This window comes from Vanellus vanellus (assembly GCF_965231255.1).
Source record: "Vanellus vanellus genome assembly, chromosome: 9".
Classification (NCBI taxonomy): domain Eukaryota; kingdom Metazoa; phylum Chordata; class Aves; order Charadriiformes; family Charadriidae; genus Vanellus; species Vanellus vanellus.
The window spans coordinates 1,081,289-1,105,001 of record NC_138914.1 but is presented as its reverse complement, the minus strand read 5'-3'; the positions used below and the strand labels follow the sequence as shown (position 1 = coordinate 1,105,001).

The 23,713-nt window shown below is 38.6% G+C and overlaps 1 protein-coding gene across 1 annotated transcript in view; it reads left to right on the top strand.

Moving 5' to 3' along the window:
* The window catches only part of FHIT (fragile histidine triad diadenosine triphosphatase), a 613,325-nt gene that overhangs the window by 172,303 nt on the left and 417,309 nt on the right, over positions 1-23,713 (top strand). The window contains exon 4 of the mRNA XM_082487872.1: positions 11,718-11,833. Coding sequence (XP_082343998.1) covers positions 11,734-11,833 — 100 coding nt within the window. The 5' untranslated portion in view covers positions 11,718-11,733. The remainder of the gene's footprint in view (positions 1-11,717; positions 11,834-23,713) is intronic.

Sequence of the window (23,713 nt, the reverse complement as noted above, 5' to 3'; positions counted from 1 at the left end):
CTTCTGCTGCAAATATTACGGTGGAGAAAATACCTTATTACATCTGTATTTTTGAAATTTGACTTTAAGAATATCAGCAAGATTATCTTTGACTCCTGGTGCTTGTGTAAATTAATCAAAGGATAAAATGCTGGAGTTGTGTTAAGTCCTGATTCTGAAAGTATTCTACTGAAGCTAGAAAACTACGTGATACATTTTAGTGGTTAATTTGCTAAGAGCTCATGTCTACAATATAAAAAGACTCATAAAGAAAGCAATTTAGGGTGAACAACTTTAAATATAAAATATGCTTGGGAGACGCATGCAACACCGATGGCTGTTTCAGCAGGCAGCATAGCGGCCATTGCCCCACGCCAGATGAGGCTTACTGTAGCATTAAGATGTTGCGCAGAAATTATAATCTTCTGTTACTCCAATTTGAGAGCCTAAGTTTCACTACTGTTATGTTGGGGCACCACACTGCAGCTTGTTCTCCGAAGTCCAGACGGTTGAACGCAGGGAGATGGATTCACTCAGAGAGATCTCTTGCTGTAGCATTGTTTTCTAGAAAACGTGAAGAACGCATTCTCCCCAGCGTGATTGTGTCCATGGCCGTATTCCAAACAAAATTTGGGCTGAAATGAGCAAACCCTTCACTGACCCTTTTTTTTCATAAGTATATGTCACCTATGTTTTGAGGTCTGTGTCCAGTAAAGGCTCTGACAAACCTCACGTTGGCTTTAGAAAAGGAAATTTGGCTCTTCTCGTGGTGAAGGAGAGAGAAAGTAGTCAGGTTCTTATTGCTAAAACATAAACCCAAACTGCTAGGGTTAGCGTCTTACTGGGGTAAATCTAATGCATGTGTGTATTAGTTAACAGGAACCGCACGCCACTTTTCCTCTGCAGGAAATATCTTATGAAAAGGGGTCGCACTCAGTAAATAGATGTATTTGGATATAACCCTGCTAGGGTCAATTTCTGCTACCAGATATGCAAGATCTCCTCAAATATAATCACATAAGACTGGCCTATTTTTGCCTAAATTTAGTTTTGTCATGGTGTTCAGAATTATCTAAGCCACCACAGTAAACTGCAAGTAGGTTCCCATCATGCTTTAGTGCTGGTTTGCCAGTGAGGACGAGTTTGTTTCCCTTTCCAAAATGTGCTTATTCTTTCAGTTGACTTGCAACCCAGGTATCATTCACCGTTACCTTGCTGACTGAGTACCTCATAGTGCACTGTTCAAAAATACAGAAAGTTATGATCCCTGCCACAGGTATCTTTGACTAAAAGAGGGAACTGGCCAGAAAGCAGGAATGTTATTTGCCATTTTCTGAACATCTGTTCAAGTATACAGAGAGCATTTGTGGAAAATCAGAGAGAAAGTATGTGCAGAGGGGGAAAGTTAAACCTAGAAAAAGGTCCAACTTCTTTTGCTCAGACTCCTTTACTCGTGACCACCCTTCTTCCAATAGTTCGCTAAGTCTGTATTTTTTGAAAGACTGGCAAACCATTTTGTGCGTTTACAGCTATTTTCTCAGTCTTCTTTGGACCATTGTTTGCATGCAGTTTGCAGTCCCACTGGTTTAAATGAACCGGAAATAGTAAGAAAAAGTCACGCACAATTGTATTTTGCCAGTGACTATTGTAGAAACATTTTTTTTTACAATATTAAAAAATTTCAGCAGTTTACTTCATCTTTTAATTGTTTAGTATATAATTAGATACGTACATGTACTGTGGCGGTTATATAATTAGACTGTACAGTTATAACAGTCCATTTTTGGGCAGTGGCCTTGACCTGCTTATTATGATGGGAGAGCCTTTTCCTTCCCAACGGTTACAGATGTGGAACAACATGGTTTAAATGGCTTTGTTTTGGAGAGCACTTACGTATAGAAGGTGGCGAAATGAAAGCTAATGGGATGTTAGATTCCAGCATCTAGCATGAGACATAAACGCATTGTATGTAAACGTAAAGAACCCACTATCTAGTATTATTAGGTATGTATAAATGTAAATCTGACAATATATTCTCATTAAATTACTCTTTTAATCTATATGCCTGAGGAATTGTTAGGTAAAGTACAATATCTGCATTTTCCTCTAAATATTTTGTGTTACATTTATTAATTCAGCAAGATAAAATGCTTGGGGAGACACTTGAGTATTGCAGGAATTGCTCCAAATAGAACAAATTTGTAGTATTACAGAGGCAAAACCGTGGTCTAATATTAATACGTTGCATTCAGAATAAAATTAAGTATGATAACATAATCCCTGACTTGTGCTTACTGTTTGCGTCTTACTTTTCTCTACGTGGGCAAAAAGTATGGTCAGGAGTACTGTCACTGTATACGTGTAGCTTTTTTCTTTTCTTTGTGAGTTTTCAGAAGTCTCAACTGCCTTAATCTTTCTGTTGATCATTTTCTTTTTAGTAGGGGTGTATTTACTTCAACTGTGCAGTCCTTTAAACTAAAGTAGTTTCATCTGAAGAAGGCTAAGAATCAAAAATTTAGAGGACAAAAGAACAAAATACAGAAAATCTTTAAAGCATATACTGAATCAATAGGGTGTTTTGAAGTGACGTAACTGGTTTCTCAGTGACATAATTTTAAACATTCTGGACTTTGTCTGGAAACTCACGATGCAACGTCTGTTGTTCATCGCACATTTATTTTTGTCTGGACTTTTGTAATCCTGTGCTGGCCCTGAGTTGTGTGGACCATCCTTTTGCCATAGCGCACGCTGTGTTCTCTCTCTCTCTGATTGTGCTTTGGCTTATACCATCGTAGAGTTTTGGGAAGAGCCATTTCTCTCTTCTCCTCATGGACTTTTACTTCTTGAATCTTTTCACTTAGCTCCCCGCAGCTTTTCTTCTGCAACTCCATTTGCCCCATCTCTTCTGTCCAATACTACAGATGTCCAAACTGCATTCACTCAAAGGAAATAGTACAGCGCTTCGGAGGAAGGCTGAGTCTTGGTGTGTATTTCTAAAGCCTATAAGACGACTTTATGTAGTGCTATATCACTAATAAATAGGAATGGGAAAACATGACGTTTTTTTCTTTTCTCTGCATTCTAAAAGCCACTTTTGTCCACTGAAAGGTATAGCAAAAGAACATTCCTACTTGTTCCATCATGTCAGCTCTCTTAGTTCATAGCTTCAGAAGAAATGAGCTTAAACTCAAGCGTTTCAATGGGCAGTGCGCTAGTCTCTATAGCGACCTTCCTCCCCCATCTCTACCTTCACCAGGGTAGAGTTTGCCTCACACTTATATATCTCAAGAAATGTCAACTCTGTTATTGTTCCTCTGGCATGTGATGTAGCCCTAGGTAGCCACCCTAGAAGAAAGGATTTTCACAGTATAATTTCTGCCATTTACTGCATACTGTGGAGCATTTTCTTAAATTCTTCCTTTTCTGCCTTTCACCTTTCTGCTTTAAAAAATGGCATGCTGATATTAATATTTTTTCCCTCATAAAAATGTATTTTCCCTTGATCTTAGTGTTGGTAATACATTATTCAGTGTTTCTTCTTAATAAAAGCCATTGGTTGTTCCATTACTCAAAATAGTTATTGCAATGCTAAAGGTCTCGTTCATCAGAATGACTTTGCAGGCAAAACCCAAACCCTGATTTCTCCATGCGTCAGGATTATAGCTATGGTGGATGCAAGTTATTAAACAATGCTTAAAATATAATGTGTGTTTAGTTGGTTGGGGTTTTTTTATTTATTTTCTAAGAGATGAACACTGAGGAAATATTTGTGAACATAATTTATTGTATCCCTTAAAATCACTGATATAGTACAGGGATTTTGAGAAGTTCTTAGTTACCAGACTTTTCTTTAGATTCATGTCATCTTCTTGGATGACGATGGAAGGAGGAATCACAATCTTGGATCATCTGTGCTAGCATGAAGAAAAGTGGGCACAGATGTCTAGCAGAGAAGATTGTGAAGCTCTAGATCGAGTCTTGGAATTGGGATTCTGTGTGAAAGATATCTTCTGCAATATTGCGGTCTGTTAAGTTCATGCTTATGTATTCTGGCATAAAATGGACATAAACCAACTCAGTATAATGCAAGACAGGAATTTTATTTCATATTAGTCATCATAAAAGTTTTTTGAAAAAAGTAAGGTTGCAAGTATAGCTAGGGTGTCAAAATACAAAAAAATAGTTAATGTGATATTTGGAAACAAGTCCTAATATATGGAAAAGTTGAGCTGTTACCTGAGCACAGAGGCAGACAATAAGCTTCTGCTGCTAGAATTATTTTCTCAGTATGGTTAAATGTTGTATGAGTCATCTTCTCGTGGACACGGTATACGTATGGACAGTTGAAGGATGTAGCGCACATTTAGTGCTTTCATGACTCTTCTAAGCCTTCATTTTTCTTTGTTTAATGGGTTTTACAGTTCTTTTCCCACTACAAACCTTTTCATTTAAGGTGTGTAACTTTGCGCTCTTTACCCGAATTCTAAGAAACAAACAAGTTGGCCTAATTTGTATTCCAAAATGTTTGCTATAGAAATGAATTTGACAACTACTTCTACATCATTTAAAAATATATATGCCCTCTACATTTATTATGGATGGTATATTGCTTTTGATATCTAGCTTGATTCTGTGTTTGCTGATTAACTTGTCAATGTTGTGATTGCTTTACAGTGCTGCTACAGAGCTGTTCACTTCCTTTTAGGTGTCTGTATTCTTTTTGGTCAACAAAGACTTGAGTGTCTGGAGGTTTGAATTGGTTTTTGGGGGTTGTGGGGTTATTTTTTTTTTTTCAGGGGTCAGGTTTGGGGTTTTGTTGTCGGGCTTTTTTTTCCCCTGTTGTTTTGTTTGTTTGTTTTTTGGGGGTTTGTTTCATTTTTTTAAGTGAAGACTGTAAAAGTCATGGCAATGATGGACCAGACAACTAGGAGAGAGGAAACTGAGGACAGACTCGCATGCGTGTGCCTGGGCGTCCTCACACATTAGTTTATCAGGCGCAGTAGATGAGCTGCGTAATGCCTGAAGAGGAACAATTTTGAAAAAATGCATAAAGTCTACTTCAAAAATAAATAAATACAAGGGAAAAAGAACCAAAACAGATGAAGACCTAAAGGAGGCAGCAGGAAGATGTTTTAGCAGCATGTAAGGCTCCTATTAAAGTTTAACTTGTCTATCCTGGCATTTAGAATGGATCCAAGTTTTGCTTTATTCTGGCTGCTGTAATTTCAGATCCCAGTACAACTAGTGTATGCTAGTGTTGTCTTTGACCTATAGCTTTTAAATAGGCTAATAGTGTTTTCTTTGAATTTTGTGCATCTTCTGGGGCTGGGAAACGCTGCTGCAGCTTGGGCGAAAGGGAACTGAGCTGCAAGGGGAAGGCAGGCTATGGGATTGCAAATGGATGGCCCTTAGCATCATACACATTCAGGTGCTTAGGTACTATGCACCATACCACAGTCTATTTTAATTTTAAGTGTAGATAATTTAGCTTGATTGACCATGCTAAGAAAATGGCAATATATTTAAACAGTAATAATTTTGATGTTTTCTTCACTGCTAGATTAAGCAGGGGAAGCCACGTGTAGTGGATTCAAGTCCATCATAATCTGTGTATGATGTGAGAAATCGGTCCTTGTCAACACCGGCAGGATTGGTTGCATGCATCGCATTTAATGGGCTTTCTGTTCAGTAGCTTCTGTGGGTGGTGAAAATGGAAAATAATCCACAGAAGCTTTTCCCTTCAAACCCATGTAGAGCATTAAATACCATCCCCATGGAGAGAATCTAGGCTCTGGCTGTCAAAGATACTTGAGCACTTTTTCTTGTTTTTTAATTCTTGGCTTTTTGAGAACAGAAATAGCAGTAGCATGCTCTATTTTGGCTCACTAAGAGGGACAGAGTTTCTTTTTCTTGTTTGGTTTAGGTTTTGGGTTTATTTTTTAATTATTTTTTTAGAGGTCTTTTTCTGAAACTGGAAGAACTCAAAATATGTTGTTAAATCTTGTACAAGGGTGAAAAAAGAGGATGCTGAGAGATAAAGCTGCTCTAAGGACAAAGGACTAGTAGAAAAACTGAGTAATTTTAGAATAGCATTTAAGGATATAGTTTTTTAGGATAAAGGGCAGCTTAAAAAATGCAAAGGAAAAATCTGAAATTAGCCATACACATCACTTTCTGGAGAGTTACTTTGTTCCCTTAACTACAGTGTGTGACACAAGTTGTCTTACCTTGTTGAATTAAAAAAGAAATATGATTTTTTTGTAAGATCTTAAAAAAAAAAGAGTCAACTAAGTTGTTTTCATTTTGCTATATAAATTTACAGTGTTTTTATGGTGAAATAAAGTAGCAGAATCAGGAGTGTCAAACTTAATGAACAGGGTGATATAATTATGGTAAAACAACAAACTTCACAATCTAAGAATACTCCTTGGATTGTTTCTAAAATATTCATTTGTATTAGCACAAAGAGATAATGGTATTGTAATTGGTTTTCTTTAAGGTACACCTTTTAAGTTAGCAGCCCCTTTTGTATTATCTTTTGTTCACTCTTAGAACCAGATTCGTGGCTTTCCTAGAACAGTGCTGATGTGATTGCTCAGCAAAGGCCGTGAGCTTGGTTCCCAGTCGGTGGTGATCTCAACACCTTGTCATTAAGAGCAACCAATCATAAGATAAAATAAAGGGGCATTTTGGAGTACCAGCACGACCTCAATTAAGCATCCAACGGGGAGGTCTGTGGAGGCAGGAAGGCACCCTTAAGGGACCGGTGCCATCACTCCTTATAGTCAGTACAGAGAATGTAATTTCCAACGGTATTCCGGGCTATTGGTCTGTGGTTCTAGAGATGCCATCTGACAAGCAGACGCCTATCTTGATGTCCTAGAGATCTGTCTTTAGGTGAACCTTATCTTCTGCGCAGAGTTCTCCCTGTGTATTTGACACCAATGATTCTACAGCTTCTGCTATTTAAAAAATGAAACACAAAACAAACCCCCTAGTGCCCCAAACCAAGTAAGCTTGAAGAACACACCTGTGTTTAGATTTCCTCTCAAAAATGCATTAAACGTATGAGTAGCATTTATATACGCTGGGCAAATGCAATATGCCTCTTCTTGAAACTTTACAAAACTAATAACATTTGAAAATATTTCAGTGTATCTCAACATTTTTCTTAATGTTAGCACTCTTATTTTTCAGGGTTTAATGCAGAATACTAGTGTAGCTTTATTATTATTTTTTTTCCTAATACGGATTATGCAGATTTGAGATCTGTTGTGGCTGTGAAATTAGTCTACTTGCTGTGTTAGCCTTTAATACTATATTCCCACCTACAACTGCAGGAACACAGCTTGAAGGAAATTTAATTAGGAAAATGAGGCAGATGAAATAGGCAGTGTAATGTATACGTGCAATATGAAGAAGAGTAAATACACTTTTCATCTGAATAGTCAGAGTAGAAACTGTGTTAAACTGGGCTGAAATTTTCTTTTATCAGAAATGGATTTCTTTCATTTTCTAACATTACTATGTAATTGTCCTCCTTATTACTGGGATTAGAAAGACTACTATCATTAAAGAAGGAACATCTTTCACCAATTATATTTAGTTTCTGTTTTAGCTGGCAGTGACCTCCTCATTATGTGAAAAATGGAAATCCCTGGAGGAAGAGGCTTAGTGAGGTGACTCCAATCAGCCGGGAAACCTCGTGCACACACCATTTAGATCTCCTGACCTGCATGTGTGCACCTGTACTGTATTGATTCCTGCTTGTTTGCGGGCCACTCGAGCAATAAGCAGGTAGAATTCAGATGACAGAAAGCTTGCTCTGCTGGTAGCAGTTTCCTGCCTCGCTGCGCTCTGGAATATTCCAGCCTTGCTGCAGTGTGTTGCTGCGCAGCCACGGATTTTTCCATTGTTCCCATTGCTCATTTCCCAGTGTATTTTTTGGCATTTGTATTGGTTCTGAGCACAGACAGTCATGCTTTACAGAAAAACATTGAGGATCACTAGGGCAGAAAGCAGCTTAAGTAATATACAATAAATAATGAATAATTGCTTAAGAAAACAATTCCCATAATCCCCTTTCGGAATTGGAGACAACAGCAGTCGGAAGTCTGCAGTATTACGTTGTGCAACCAGTACAACTGACACGCTTGTTTGAATCACATGCTATATTTATTTAGTCTGAATGAAGGAATAAAAATATATTATTCAGATATATTATTGTGTAGTAAAGAAAAAGAAAAGGTTTTAATACATGGATTAATTCTATGCGTGAAATTTTAAAACACTCTAGTAATTCTGGGTCAACCCAGTTGGGCTGTAGCCTGAGTCTTCAAACTATTGCTTAGGGATATGTGAGGCCAGTGCTGTTACTATCCTGATCCTTTTACTTCTTTTAACAAGATGGCAGTGAAATCAGTAAAGATGCATGTGGTAGGCGTATTATGAATACATGGTACAGTCAAGCTAAATTCTGTGGTCCACAGAATCTATGCATGGATCCATTTAGCATTTTAAATTTTTTTTTTAAAAAATCAATATTAGAGAGCAATGGTGACTCAAACTCTGTGGCTAATAATGTTGCATGTGTTTATTTTGGCAAATGTTGAGTGTATTTATGCAGGATATCAACTCAACTGACAAAGCGTTTTTTGAAAATCTCTCTTGAAATATGAAGAAGGAGGTATGGTGTTGTTCTGATAGGGCCACCAGATATATATTTTTACCAATACAGCTTAGGGTTAATTTTAATAAAAACATTCCAGTGATGAAATTATGGTCAGTAACTGATAAGGTTCAGATGATGGTGAATATCCTGAAGAGACCCTTCTCCTTTATGGTGTTACCAGGGATTGCAGACGTGTTCTCCATCGGTTCATTGGAACCTACGCCTATGATGATGTAGAGATTTGTAGAGTCATGGCCTTGGTTTCCAGTTGTGAATGAGCTTCTTGGGCCCAGGGAATTCTGCCGCTTCCCTGCCTGCCATAGGTACCTACTGGGGCGGGACCTACTGGCTACGCTGCTCTATTCAACTTCAGGTAAACCCAAATTTCAGTTTTGGAATTTGGGCTCCATTCCATCATTCTGGTGTGTTCTACCCATTGCTTTGTGGTACTGGCTCTTCCCATTTTGAGATATTGAACACCCAGGATTTCCCATGAATTTATCATCTCTCGTATGCAGATGTTAAATGGGGGTCTTAAGGCCAGATTAGTAGTCTGCTATTAATTCTAAATAGTATTCCAAATCTTCAGAGTTAAAGAAGGAGAGAGAAATGCATTTTTGTTATATGGACAGTAAGGTATTGGGTAGGATAGTAGGATATTTATGTATGTAGTAGGATATTTAGATATTTAAGGTAGAACAGAAGATCTTCATAATGGATTTGTTGTTCAAATAAAAAGATTTTTTACTGCTTATCAGCTCTCCGATATGCTCCTTGTCTGTCCCAAATCCACTACTTGCAGTGATGTTTTGACTTAGCGAAACTTTTACCTTGAGGGATGTCCGTGCACTAAACGTGAAGTCCTTAGCACAGATTTAACCGTGGTTCTTGTAATTATCAGTATTTGTTCCATTCCGCAACTTGAAGAATTTCACAATGTACACTTGAGAGGGGGATTTGGTTGGTTTTAACAGTGAGTTTGAGTCACTGTTGGACTGACAAGCCCCACAGGACCCCCTAGTAATTTTAGGTAGATAATTAGAATAGAAAAGCACCACATCATCCATTTCCAGCTTTCTTGGATTCTCAGTTGTTGGATCTGTGTGTAAGTCTATTCCATGTCTCTGGACAGTGCTTTTGGTTATCAGTAGTCTGGAAGACAGAATAAGAAATGATTGGTAGAACTTTTATTTCTGTCCATATAATATTAGATGCAACGGCAGCTGTGGGAGGTACATTTGATTTTCCAGATACTGGAGGTTCTAGCTTACAGTTTCATCACTGGACAGTAGTACTGGCTATTTAATGTTTTTTGCCCCTTCATCAGAAACATTTCCTTCATGGCAAAGAGAACCACGTCTCTTTATCATATCATGTAAAAACATTCTTACATGTTTTAATCAAGATGAGAAACCCACACAGGGGGGTTGCTGACGGACTGCTTAAGAGAAATGAGGAAGACTGGTTGAAGTTCCTAATAATTATTTTTTTCAGACATCAGCACAAGATAGCAGGTGTCTCCTTTGCTAAGCGATTCTTCTAGTAAGTAAAGAGACTTGATTTTTGTATGCTGTCAAGTTTCAGGTTTAATATGCGTTAAGGGACACATCGTCTCAGACACTTAATCTTCTGTTGACTTTATGGGGGAAAAAATAATTATAGAACCTTTTCAGGTCTTTGAAACAGGGATGGTTAAAATCTCCACTCTTCCGTGCTCTGCTTAAGCATTTCCTTTAATCTGTAATTTTCAAAAAATAAACAAACCATGGTGCCTGCTTAAAGAATGTTTATTACTTGAATGTGTAGTCATCTGATTGGTTGCTGTATCTTATACTAAGTTTTATACAGGGTTTTTTTCTGGTGTAAAGCCTGATTTGATGCATCTGCTATCCTTAATATAATTTAGCTAAGTTCATTTGTGGAATCAGAGATCTGAAAAAAACAGAACTTCCTTCCAAAGAACGAGCACTTCTCAAAGACACTTCCAAAGTGTGTGCACTTAGCGGGGGTTGTTGCATGTACTTTTTGTTGGAGCAGATTCAAGGAGTGGGACCTTAAATTAGAAGAAGTCTTTTAGAATAAGAACAAAGTTTGGGTCTTACTAAACACAGTAGGTTTGCAAGAAAAGAACTGCACCAAAAGACCCTACATGATTCTAACAGTATCTTTCCCCATCTGAAGCAACTTATAAAACTGAATTTTCTGATTAGTCACTTGGTTCAAGCAAGGTAATGTGAGTGTAATGCTTTCGTTGTGTCTGAGGTATTGTGTCACATGAAATTCTTCATTAGTTCATAGTTCACCCTGCAGCACCTTGGATATTTCTGATTGAATTAAATACTTTAAATACTCTAGGGCTTAAAGACCTAAAATAGACACTGTTAGGACTGTACCATAGTTATTTAAGAAGTATTTTCATCCTCACCAGGAGGAGAGAAAATTTTAGTGAATAAAAGTGGTAATCTTTGGCTTTTTTTGCATAAGTGAAAATTGCACACAACTATTGATCGGCTTCACATTTCAGTTGCTGAAACTGGAAAGCATGGATGGAAAGTGACTAAATATGCTTTCCTTAATTTGTCAGTATTTCTTCAACGGAGGTATTTAGTGGAGAGATTTATTTAGAAAATGTGGTTTCTTTATTTTCTAAGTCCTGTGTGCATTGATTTGCATTGTGCAAAGGGCATGTGAAATACTATTTGTGCTTCTCCAAGCTCACATGACTCAAATGTATGCAATGAAGAACAAATGAAAATGGGAGAGAGAAATGACATTGTCTGTCTAGAATTCTGTAGCCCTTCCAAGATGATGAGAAAAGGCTTAAATAATTATATGTAAAATTTCTGCCTTGGAAAGAAGCCCTTCAAAGAAGTGATACTTTTAGGAAAGCCTTACCAACCTTTCCAAAGCACCTTGGTGATCCCAGGAGCACTTTCTTTCAGAAGCTGCCTAGACAATTTGGTTGCCTTATTTTGTCTTCGTCTTATTTTTTGTCTTTAATTCTCTTTCCTGTTGTTTGGAAAGGCAAAGTCAGCCCCTTAATTATCTTAACTATTGTCTCTTTCAGACCCTGAAGAGTTATCATGCTGAGATTTGGGCAGCACCTCGTCAAGCCCTCGGTGGTCTTCCTGCGGACTGAGCTCTCCTTCGCTCTCGTGAACCGGAGGCCGGTGGTCCCGGGGCGTATCCTTTTGAGCAGCGCCTCGACGGTGGGCACTCGCTCTTCTGGGAAAAGCAGGAGGAGCTCGGTGCGCTTCAAAGGCCAGGTAGGATGCTACGCGGGCTTATTCTGCAACCAGGCAGTGGAACGTAGTACGCTTGATCAGTGTTGCAGAACTGCCGAAAACAGTTGCTTAGCAACTGTGACCTTAGAGGTGAATTTCTATTGACCTTTTCACCACAGAAGATGTATAAACAACCAGGTGCTACTAAAAGCATTTTAAAGTGTATCCGAGGTGGTAGTGTTTAAATTTCATATTATGCTAAATAACACATCCTGCTTCCCTTTTAATAATGTCACTAATTTTTAGATGTGGTAACTTCTTTGTAAGGATTTTCAACTTCCTCTAGCTAAACGTACACAATTTGTCAAATGGCAGCAGAATCCTGTATGAAGACTTTGATTTTTTTGGGACGGATTGCTTTGATTAGTTTAGGTAGGAATGGATTAAATAAACCATCTGTAGAGCACACACATTTCCTGAGGAAAAAATGGAATCCCTATGTTGTAAGTAAGGTTTTTAGTTTAGAAACTGTAGGTTGATTCTGCAAGATGGTAAATGTACCTATTTAGTGTATTTTGGTAGTGTGGCTACTGCGTAACGTGCTGATTTCAGTGGCTGGAGGTGGAACTTTTCAGAAATGCTCAAGACTGATCATTTCCATAGAGGTCCATGGTAAAATTTTAGTAGGAATTCAGTAAAGCAATGGCTGAATGTGTTTTGGGAAAGGAGGAAAGTTGTCTGGAGTTTACTGAAAGTTTTCTTGTTCTTCTGTAGTTTTATGTTGTTTCTTTCATAATTTAAAGTATAAGTTAAAATTTAGTAACCTTGAATATATTTTTTAAAACCCATAAATCTGTTTCTTCTGAAACGTGGAACCTTCCTCTCCTCCTCACATTTCTGTAGATTATAATTGTTCAATATGGAACTTGTCTCTACACCTGCTTTGAATGGCGCCAGTTTGTACCAGAAGTCAGATCATTTGCTTAGGAATGCATGGCAAAGATGCTTAGGCTTTGCAGGTACTTTAAAGGTGTTACTGTCTCACCAACATATTTGAATGAACTAAATGCACGGTTCTTCTCAAGTTTCTGAAGTATGTGATGTAAATCAATGTTATTTACAGATTTGTCATAAAAAAACTCTACAAATTCTTCAAAGCTATCTAAAGACAGTATCACATCAGTCACTGTGAGACGCAGAGCCTCTGAACGCCTGAGCAGTGTGTTGGTATATGCATTGTCCAGATCCAATATTAAATAAAATGTTAACTTTACTCTGTGTGTAAGTTGTAAAAGCAATAGTTAATGATTTTTTCAATTAATCAGTTAAATGAACAATCACATCTGCTGTTAAAAGTAAAGAAGAGTTATTTCAGATGATACTTTTTAAAAAGTTTTGAGTGCCTAGTAATGACAATTTAAGCAGCCTATAAAACAACTATTACAAGCTTCTTTCCTTCTTAAATAATTAAAGAACAGAAACACTAGTTGTAGAGTTATTGTAGACTGTTTGGCAGATATATTTATTTGCACAGGTTTAGCTTTGTTATCCCATAATGAGTATTGCAGCATATTTTATAATGTCACATTGTTTTAATAGCTCATGTGTTGTAATATATAATGTAGTCCTTCTTTCTCTGTTGAATAAATATTCAGGTAAAAAAATCCAACCCTTTCCCTTTCTCATAAGAAAAAATTTAAAAAAATCTTGATGCAAAGGCTAGAATACAGTATGTAAAATGGAGCAATTTGCAGTTGTAAGCCTTTAAAATGTCTGTATAATGCAGCATTCATCTCAAGACCTAGCGGTAACAAGGGTATTTTCTTTGTTTTATTGCAATAATTTTATCTGCCTTGTCTTTGGCACACTTGTGACATTCCTTTTTTTTTTTTTTTTTTCCAGTAGAAAATAAAATATTAATGTGTATGAATTAGAGAGACAAAGGAAATCAGTTTGAAAGCCAGCTCACTCCAGGTGGTGGCTTTAATTAACTAGTAAGATTGAAATTCCATCTCAAAACAGAGCGTAGGATTGGAGTTGTGAATTTGCTGTAAGAGTTTTAAAATAAAGCTGTACTCTAGAAAAAAATCAGTCAAAATGGTCTTGTGGAGTCGGTGTTCATGATCTGAGCAGTGCCAAAGCATGCTTGTTCACTTAACACATTACAAAGTTTTGGTTTGTTTCTTTCCAGCTGCCAATTCTGTGAATTCAGTTTGGCACGTGAAAGTCTGAAAACTGTGCTAATAGTAACCAAGAGTAGGAACAGCAAGAACATAGTATTCCTGGTAAGGAAAGAGGTCCCCTATTCCTGGAGAAAGCTGCCTCAATTGCCCCAGCATTCGGCTTCTGTCTAATGAGCGCACACTAGCTCATGGACTCAGAGCCCTGTTCGTGATAGGATCCCTTTGGGTGAAGAGGAGATTATTGCAGATTCTTGAATAGGAAGTGACTGGGTCTTCCTGTTGAGTAAGGGGTATCTGGCATTCAACTGGAATCTACTGTGTAAGCTAAAATATGCGCATGTGTTTGACAGTAGTAGCAAACTCATTCACTCATTTGGCAAAAGCAAATGAGTGCTACACATGGTCAGTGTGCAGGATTAGTGCGTGTTTCCCTGAGGGCAGCCAGTCCCTTTGCTGTCACCTAATAGAAACATGGTTTAAGGCTCAGAGGTGTCTGACCACAGCCCGTCTGAAGACGTCAAGTCAGTCAACTCCCGTGACACAATGAGGAGAACGTACCTGCTCTGTTCTCCCATGTCATTCAAAGAGGAAGATGGGGCTTCCCTGCCCCTTTTACTTGTCTGCCATATTTCAGAGCAGCCAGGCACGTGGTATGGGGGCAGTCTCGATTCATGAGATACTGGGTTTGGGGGGGTGTTTTTATGTTGGTTTTCTCTTTTGTGAAGAAGTGGTATGATTTGGTTTTGCTAATGCCTGAGGATTGTTCTGGAGCCAAGAGCCTGGGTGGGAATACTGTATGCAGTGGGCGTCTTAGCCGTTAGCTTGGGGGTGGGGAGGCAGCGAGCTGGTTATTGTGCAAGCTTGCTGGGGTTTGTACGCTTATACAGGTTCTGATAGCTTTGTCTATGAAGAGTCCCTGTTTCCTCTGTCAGATTTCTACTCTGCAAAGAGTGATTGTGAAAGAAGTCATCTGTGGCTCCCTTGTACAACTACTTAGTTGTTTTAGAGGAGGTAGATATTCAGTAGCTGGAATAGTGCAGGGATATGTCTATAGTCAGCAAATGTATTGTTTCTGTCACAGAAAAGGCACGAGATGAACTGAATCAGCTCACGCAACCAGCATGAGCTAAGCTTCTACTTGTCTTACTTGAATTATTCCTTTCAGATCCTGGGTGCTTCCATAGTTCAGAGCAGAACTGTAGTGTCTTTTAAGAAAATCCATCTGCTCTTTGACAGGGACTTTTTGCTCTTTAATATGGTAACAAATACTCTGTGAATGACCTACCACGTTACTGATATTTTCCTAGCCATACGCCATAGCTTTATATGGTTTTGCTCACATTTTCAATAAATATGAACTGTTGTTTTTTTTTTTTATCACTGCCTTTCTCATTGCATTGTGCAATGTGTTAAACATGAGAAATGAATTTCAACATTAGTAGAATCCATTTGGGGACTTGGACTTTTATTATAAATAAAATTATTCATTTGTTATGCCCAATTTTTTTTCAGCAGACAAGATATTGATCTTTGGATTTGTGTTCAGGATGCCATAAGAAGAACTAACACAAAAGGAACACAGCAACATTTGTAAATTGATTGAATGCAATATGTAATGACAGAGACAAACATCAGATCTATGGCAATACTATATTACACAAAGCATTTTTCAACAGTTTATTGAATTGGTTATTAAAAAGAAAAGGCTTTCCAGCTGGGAACAAGGAGCTGAGGGTTATCGGGACCAAGCAATTTTATGGAAACTTGTGGTGGACAGCGTGGCTCCTTCAGTTAAGCGCACATGTATGTAATAAATTAGAATAAACACTCTACAATAACTTTTCATCTGGGTTTGATTATGAAAAGTTTTTTCTATTAAAAAAAAAAAGACAAAAAAGACACCATTTAACTGTTATATACTGAATTTTGCTGGACTATTTGGTATTGCTATTTCCATAGAGATCTAGTGTTTTCCACCAGAAAGTATTCTGATTGGGTTTTTATATATGGTCTATTCTCCACAAAGCATGTCATATTTTCTGGCAACTTCATCACTGTATGATGCTAATGGTCATTATTTGTTGCTGAAAGCGTGTGCTGTACTGTGAGGTACTTGTTTCTTTTATTAATGAGTAGAGAAAACATTAGTTGAACCAGATGCTCCTTCAAAGACTTGATAACACCCTAAGCTGCAGCGTAATTGTTCTGGGTCTGTTGCGTGGGTGGGATGGGATCCAGGGTCATGCAATGCAAGAATAGCATCTGCTTTGCTGTACGGTTTGTCGGTTCGTGAGCTTCCCTGTCGTATGCAGTCAGAATTGCCATACGTGACACTGACATATTCTGTATTGTCACAAATGATTGCTGCTTTTCTTAAAAGATTTGCAGTTGGAAAAAAAGTGATCCTTTTGATTAGTTTTATTTGTTAATTTAGTTACAGTCCTGCCAGAATTTCCATTGGACATAGCACACTGGCTCTGGAAAGAACAGTAGTATTCTCTCACAAGTTTAGTTGGAAGCCATGGTGTTTAGCATGCATATGAAATTTTAATTCTTCATAAAGTTACAGAGCTGCTGTTTATTGTGATTTAGTTAGTTTGTACATTGCATGTTTATCACATCTCTATTTATGCTACATAATTACGATTTTTATGGGGTTTTGCTTAAACAAATGTTAATATTTGCCACAAAACTAAGATTTTGAAAATAAAATCCAGGTGTATTGCAGAATATATAAATTTGCATTTACATATTGCAATAACGTACACTGCACTGTTACAACTACACATTATCCATATTGAACCCTGTGGGAAAGTACTCTTTAGTGCTTGTTATAGAAGTTTCGTATGCATTACTATTATTATTATTTTACTTTAGCACAATGCTAAGGAGCCGTCATGCTCCTTGTAGCTCTTTAGCAGAGAGCTAAAAATAAGGGGATTTTGTAAAGACTTTGTAACTTAATCTGATCCTGGGGATAGCAAGGGAATCACAGGGACACAGAAAATGTTGTTTGGCATGATAAGGAGTGAACTACTTATATGAAGTTCTCAAAATGTCGAGTAATTCTAGAAGAAGAGAGTACTAGGAAGAGGATGAAGTATCTTTGCTGGTGTAGAAAAAACCTCCTAAATAGGAAGAACAGATATAAATGATGGACCTTGTGTGAAAATGTGGGGGAAGTATAGAGAATATTTCTTCAGCGGGAATACAGAAGAGATTCAGACTTACTTTTTTGTGTTGTTGGTATCTTTTTCAGATACCATATTGACGCTATTGAGCATCAGTGGAAAGTTGCAAGTAGGGTTTTTTTTTCCTCGGACCCCAAATAAAGTTGTTCCATGACTCTTCCTTATATGAGCAGTCCTGATCCCTCGGGTAGGACTTATTAGTGCCATAATGTTTACTTGCACAAATGAGAGTAAGAAAAACAGTTCCTACGCTTAATATTTTTCAGCTAAATTAAACTATGTTGCGCAGAGGGTGAGGAGTGGGACTGCACCCTTGGGAGCAGCAAGCCAGTAGATCAACTTCACTGTATTCTCAGGCTACCCTCTGGGGAAAAGGGTCTCCTCAAACAGCCCGAAGAATGAGTGCTCCACTCTGTGTATGCAAACCACTTGAATTTAGTGGTGATAGAGAGACCAGTTAATTATCTCAGCGCTGGAGTCATTTTGTTTGCAGTCTACAAACAAAGGGATGGTGTTTGACTCGCATTAGGAAATGCTGCTTCTGAAGATAATGGATTCAGGGCTCTGTGCACAAAAGCTTCTCTGGCTGTCTTATTTGGGGGGCTGGAGTTCAACTGTGTCGTTTGGTCTGATAAAAATACTTTCTTTCCCTTCAAATCCTGTCTTGCTTGAAAGGTGCTCACTGTTGAAAGAGAACGTACTTCACCGTAAGGATTTAGCTCTTCTGTTTGCATTGTCATAGTTGCGTTAATATAATAGTGTTGAGGAAAATCCCATTCTAAATGCTTTGTGTCAGTATTTTCAATAGAAAGAGAAAATGAAAGTAATGAAATCAAAAGTAATTTTCGCTGATTTGCAGATGGATTAAGTTACAAACTAAATTACCCATTTACCTGCATTCAGCAAATTAGTGATAAGAATTTCTTAGGTTGTAGCACAACCTGGAAGAGAAATTAAAAAAAGCTGGTTTAAGGCCACATCTGGGAGAGGCAGTGGCTACTAGGTTGGACCGTGGTGCGTCTTACCAAATGCCATGGGGGATGAGCAGTCTCTTCCTAGTGATGTGTTCAACTGACCTTCAAACCTTGCTGTATGGAGAGTAATGACATCTCTGAAAAATGGGCTTTTAAGCTGTGTGTCTTGACAGGTTGGGTCTGTGCAATTAAATTTTTTGGCTACATTGCTAACATATGCTGAAATCCAGTTAAAAATTCCAATTCTGTTTTGGTCGAATCCCTTTTATTCACATGTTCGTCATCATCATTTGGAACTTATAAATGGCTTAAAGAAAACCACTTTGTGCATGAACCTCTCTACTGCTTTGTGTATTTCGGGGCCCTCACTGTACAGTTTTGAAGGTGCGTTACTAATGTATGTCCTGTAAAAGTGGAACTGCTTGTCTTTACAAGCTCTGGGGACACGCAGAAGAATTTTTGAAACCTAGTGTGCGAGTCCCACCATTGTGGTACCTACTTATGCGTACTTATACCATGCCCATAAAGTGAAGGACAATTTGGAAAGCCCGTTCTTGTCATCGTGAAAAAAAGTGAAACATCTACATTTTAGCTCAATTAGCTGATGATGGCTTTGGCAGATCAAATTTCACAGAGGCTGCCTACCGTCTTCCCAATGTTGTGATTTTTATTTTTATCATGTTATTGTAGCGACCCTGTTTTATATGAAAGCTTATTTTTTGAAGGTTGAAAATATTTAATTGAACTTAAATTCATATTTAAAATCATTGCACTGTGTGTTAGGTTAGTTACAGCCTCCCATTTTGTCATGTTTATCCTCATTAACAATTTGCAAAGCATATTACCATTTTCACATCAACTTACAGCTATGGCTTTATAGTAACTTCAGTGAATTTACTTTGAGGTTCCTGTCACTGGGGTGGCAGAGATCATCTGGAAAAAGGAGTTTACCCATTAATATTTGAGCATAGCAAGAACCTGGCTAAATGTTTAGTGAGAAAAACCTTATCCCGAGGAGCTGGAAGAAATCAAATTCAAGACACAAGAGCAAAGCTATGTAGAAGGAAGTAAAATTAAGAGGTAGCCAACTTTTGTATGAAAAGTGGCAGGGAAACTGAAGTGGGATACAGAAAAGGTAAAATGGGCATTTCCTTTGAGTTTAAACACAAGCGTTGGCATTCTTGTTTAAATCTGTGAAATCCCGTTCGTAACTAATGAATGCTTTTAGTCCTAGTCTAGTAGAGAGCAAATTTGTACTTGGTGTGGTTATTGAACCAACCTGTAATTTTATCCTTTTTATCATATCAGTAAACCCAAACAAACGCAACAGCCATAAATGGACAATAGATAACAAATACAAAGGGAGCGTTTGCTGCCGTTGCAATTTTCCCACTACAGAAAATTTAAGTACTTGCATCAACAGCAGATATCCACGTGCTTTGCATTCAGGTACCAATTACTGTGAACTTGATAAAAGAAAGGAATAAAGAGATATTTTTTTTTTTATCAGCACATAATTGGATTTAAATTCAGCTTTTTTTTTCTTTTGTTTTAAGTAGTTGCTGACTAATGAAGGAGATGACAGTTACAAGCCATTGCCGTTACAGTTTGTGCATGTCTAGGACCTTTTGTCCTCAGCGTAGCCATCAGAATGGGGTATGCAGCACACACACAGTTAACTGAGTCTGGACAAGGTATTGCATGGCTTGCTCTTATGGCAGAATATAATTAAAAGAGATGATTGGAATACATGGTTATTCATAATAGATGCCACACAATTACCATAAGTAATGCAATACATGCGAAATCTCCATTTGTAATGAGAATAGATTTGCTGGAAAGTCAATCGGAAATTTCATTTCTTGCTTATTGTTTCTAGCATATTGGAATATTTTGTGCTATTCATTGTAATACAGTATGTGTTTTCTTCAAGTACATATTTTTGAGAGGTATCTGATATGATCTTCCTGTTGCAACTCCTAAGAGAAGATCTAGTGACACGATGTTAAACTGTCATATCTTCTGTTTTCTGAATCTAGAATGTTTGCTGTGAGAGCCTAGTTTATAGTATTTTCCTGTTGAAACATATATAAATATTCCTTGGTGTACCATAATCATAATCTAAAGAAAATATTTCATAATTTCACAAGTAATCATTTTGCAGTCCTTATATTTAAAGGACCTCTGTCATGGTTTAACCCCGGTCAGCAACTAAGCCCCGTGCAGCTGCTCGCTCACTTCCCCTGGTGGGATGGGGAGAGAATTGGGAGGGTAAAAGTGATGAAAACTCGTGGGTTGAGATGAAGACAGTTTAATGGGTAAAGCAAAAGCTGCGTGAGCAAGCAAAGCAAAATGAAGAATTTATTCACTGCTTCCCATCAGCAGGCAGATGTTTAGCCATCTCCAGGAAAGTAGGACTCCATCAGGGCTCCAGGGAGACCTTCTTGAGGCCTTCCAGTCCCTAAAGGGGCTACAGGAGAGCTGGGGAGGGGCTTTTTACTGGGGCATGTAGCGATAGGACGAGGGGGAATGGCTTTAAACTGGAAGAGGGCAGGTTCAGATTGAACCTTAGGAAGAAGTTCTTCCCTGGGAGGGTGGTGCGGCACTGGGAGAGGTTGCCCAGAGAGGCTGTTGAGGCCCCATCCCTGGAGGTGTTCAAGGCCGGGCTGGATGTGGCCTTGGGCAACTTGGGCTGGTGGGAGGTGTCCCTGCCCAGGGCAGGGGGTTGGAACTCGATGATCTTCAAGGTCCTTTCCAACCCAAACCATTCTATGATTCTATGATCACGTGCAATGGTTACTTGGGAAGACAAATGCTGTAACTCCAAACACCCCCCCTCTTTATTTTCCCCCCAGTTTTTATTGCTGAGCATGACATCACACGGTATGGGATATCCCTTTGGTCAGTTGGGGTCAGCTGTCCCAGCTGCGTCCCCTCCCAACCTCTTGTGCACCCCAAGCCTACTCGCTGGCAGGGTGGTGTGAGGAGCAGAAAAGCCTTGGCACTGTAAGCCCTGCTCAGCAGTAGCTAAAACATCAGTGTGTTATCAACACTTTTCAGCACGAATCCAAAACATAGCCCTATCCAAGCTACTATGAAGAAAACTAACTCTATCCCAGACAAAACCAGTACAACCTCCAACAGTGAAGGGAAAAAAGGGCATGCCATGGACATGAACAATAAGCAGGCACGCTCTCTAAACATAGAGAAATGAAAGAATAGTGCATTGCGGTGTGTCATCCCAGCACCTTCTCCAGGGCATAGAGAGTGATAAATGATGGCATTGCCTAATCTCTTCGGAATTCCTGGTGTAGATGTCAGTCCTTTGAGCGTAAATCCAATTTACTGTATTCCCTCCGTGAGTGCAGACACGGAGGTCTTGAATAGAGTCCAGTCACTGATAGGAGTTTCTTCAGAGGCAACTTAAGGAAACCGTTCACAGAAGGAACACTTTGAACGCCCTTGCCTTACTCTCATGCAGCACTAGCCTTCTGGATACCTGTGCAAAATGAGATGCAAGGTGCCGGCTCTGGGCTTCACCCCTTATGGCACCTGTTGTTTTTTAGGTAGCACAAAGTCCTTCCCTCCTTTTCCTCCTCTCCACCGCCATAGCACAGTTAACTCATGCCCAGTGGTGTGCTTTCCTCCACTGCCAGCTCAGGAAGGTCTCTACCACGTTACTTTGTGCTCCTTTCTTTGTTTAGGAAATGCATTCTTCTGTGGGTTTGAACTGGCAGGTGAGACTATCAAAGACAGTGATTGCAAATGGCCCTATAATTGCTTTGCAGAGCTTCAGCTGAGGGTCAGGCACCTTCTCAAAGCAAGGTAATAGGGTGAATTATGTTTTAATAAGTTGTCTTGTGTAAAGTTAGATATGAACATAGCAGACAATGGAGGCTTTGTTGTAAAATGAGGCTACAGTGGGAAATGGAGTGCATAATTCATTGATACAGATGTATTTTGCTTTATCACTCATGCCACATCTAGGTTTCTAAGGTTGCACAAGAGTGTATAGTCTGCTATTCATTTGCTAATGCATTCTACTTTTTGCTGTTCCTTGTAACTTGCTGTCTTCCACTGTTTCTGATCAAAACACATAAACCTTAGCACCGCTCAGAGCGAGCTCTCTTGAGCAGATGTTCATGTTGTACAATAAAAGTTGAGAATTCCCCTACTGATACTCTTCAGTTTAACATCATACCGCATTCAGATGAGTGACCTCTCTACAGAAGCAGCCAAAGAGCAGTTAGTTTTAGTTCAGGATTTGTTATCTTCATCAGTTAATAAATGGGAATGCATTGAGATGACCTCGTTGCTGTTTGTTTCGTAAACTTGGAAATTGTGAGCAACTTGTATGAGTTGAAATAGGTGAATTTGGAAATTCTGCTTTTTATGAAGTCTGGTTTGATGGACTTCATGTAGCTGTATACAAGGTCTTGCTCTGATGTGTATGTGAAAATGTAACTATTTATGAATGTATTTTACAAGTGTGTCATCGTGTGGTTCTGTATTTCCTGTCACTCCCAGGTAGAATTTGCCTGGTTGGAGGGAAAGAATATATGGAACAGGTTCTATATATTTATATTATGCCATAGAAATGAATGTTGCCAGAACTCAGGCATTGCAGTTGAGTCACTATAAGCACACGTTTCAGGAACGCTTTCTTAGGCTCAGTTTTGTTAATGATGATTCAGTTGGAATAGAACTAGACTAGAATAGAATTGCTATGTCCTTCACTTTACTACGTTTGTACTCCAAGAATAAAGTTGAGAAAAAATATTGTAAGGGTATAGTTCGCTAAATAAATGGCATTCCTGGCCAAGAAGAAACCCAGAGCCTGATTTTGAAAACATCACATTTCTGTTAATACTATGGAATTCAAAACTGTGTGTGATTTGGGGAGCAAGAGGAAGAAGGGAGAAGTAGAGAGAGGGGTGAGGGAAATAGGTTTGCATTTGCTGCCTTACTTCTGACCTTGCTAGAGCTTTTCCTTATTAGAGCCGAATGCCTTGTGTCTTAACGTTCTATTGAAATTTTTGGCAGAAAGTCCACCTATCATATTTGCCAAATGAAATGACATGTTCCCCCTTTCCCCTCCCCCCTCCATTTACTTTAGCTCCAGGTAGTGCAAATGAAAGACAAAATGAAAGCAAACATTTTAACGTGCTCCATTTTGCATAGCTCCGTTGAGGTGGAGGGAAGTTATGTTGGGAGCGAAAACTTCATAAGCACTTTGAAATAGGATCAATGTATTTTTCAAATGACCCTCCTTAAAAAGTTTTAGTGAGAGACTTCAGACGTGGCTGTTTACGCTGAGTTGCAGAGGACCTAGTGGAGTATTGCAAGAAGGCTTTTTTTGGTCGGGTGTTTTTCTCTGCAGTCATTTTGAATGAATGTAAAATACAGAATTGCCACACTTCTTAGGCAGTAGGAGAACTTAAAAAACCCCCGTCACCTAATTAGCACGCGGTCGTGTGGAAGGATGCTAATG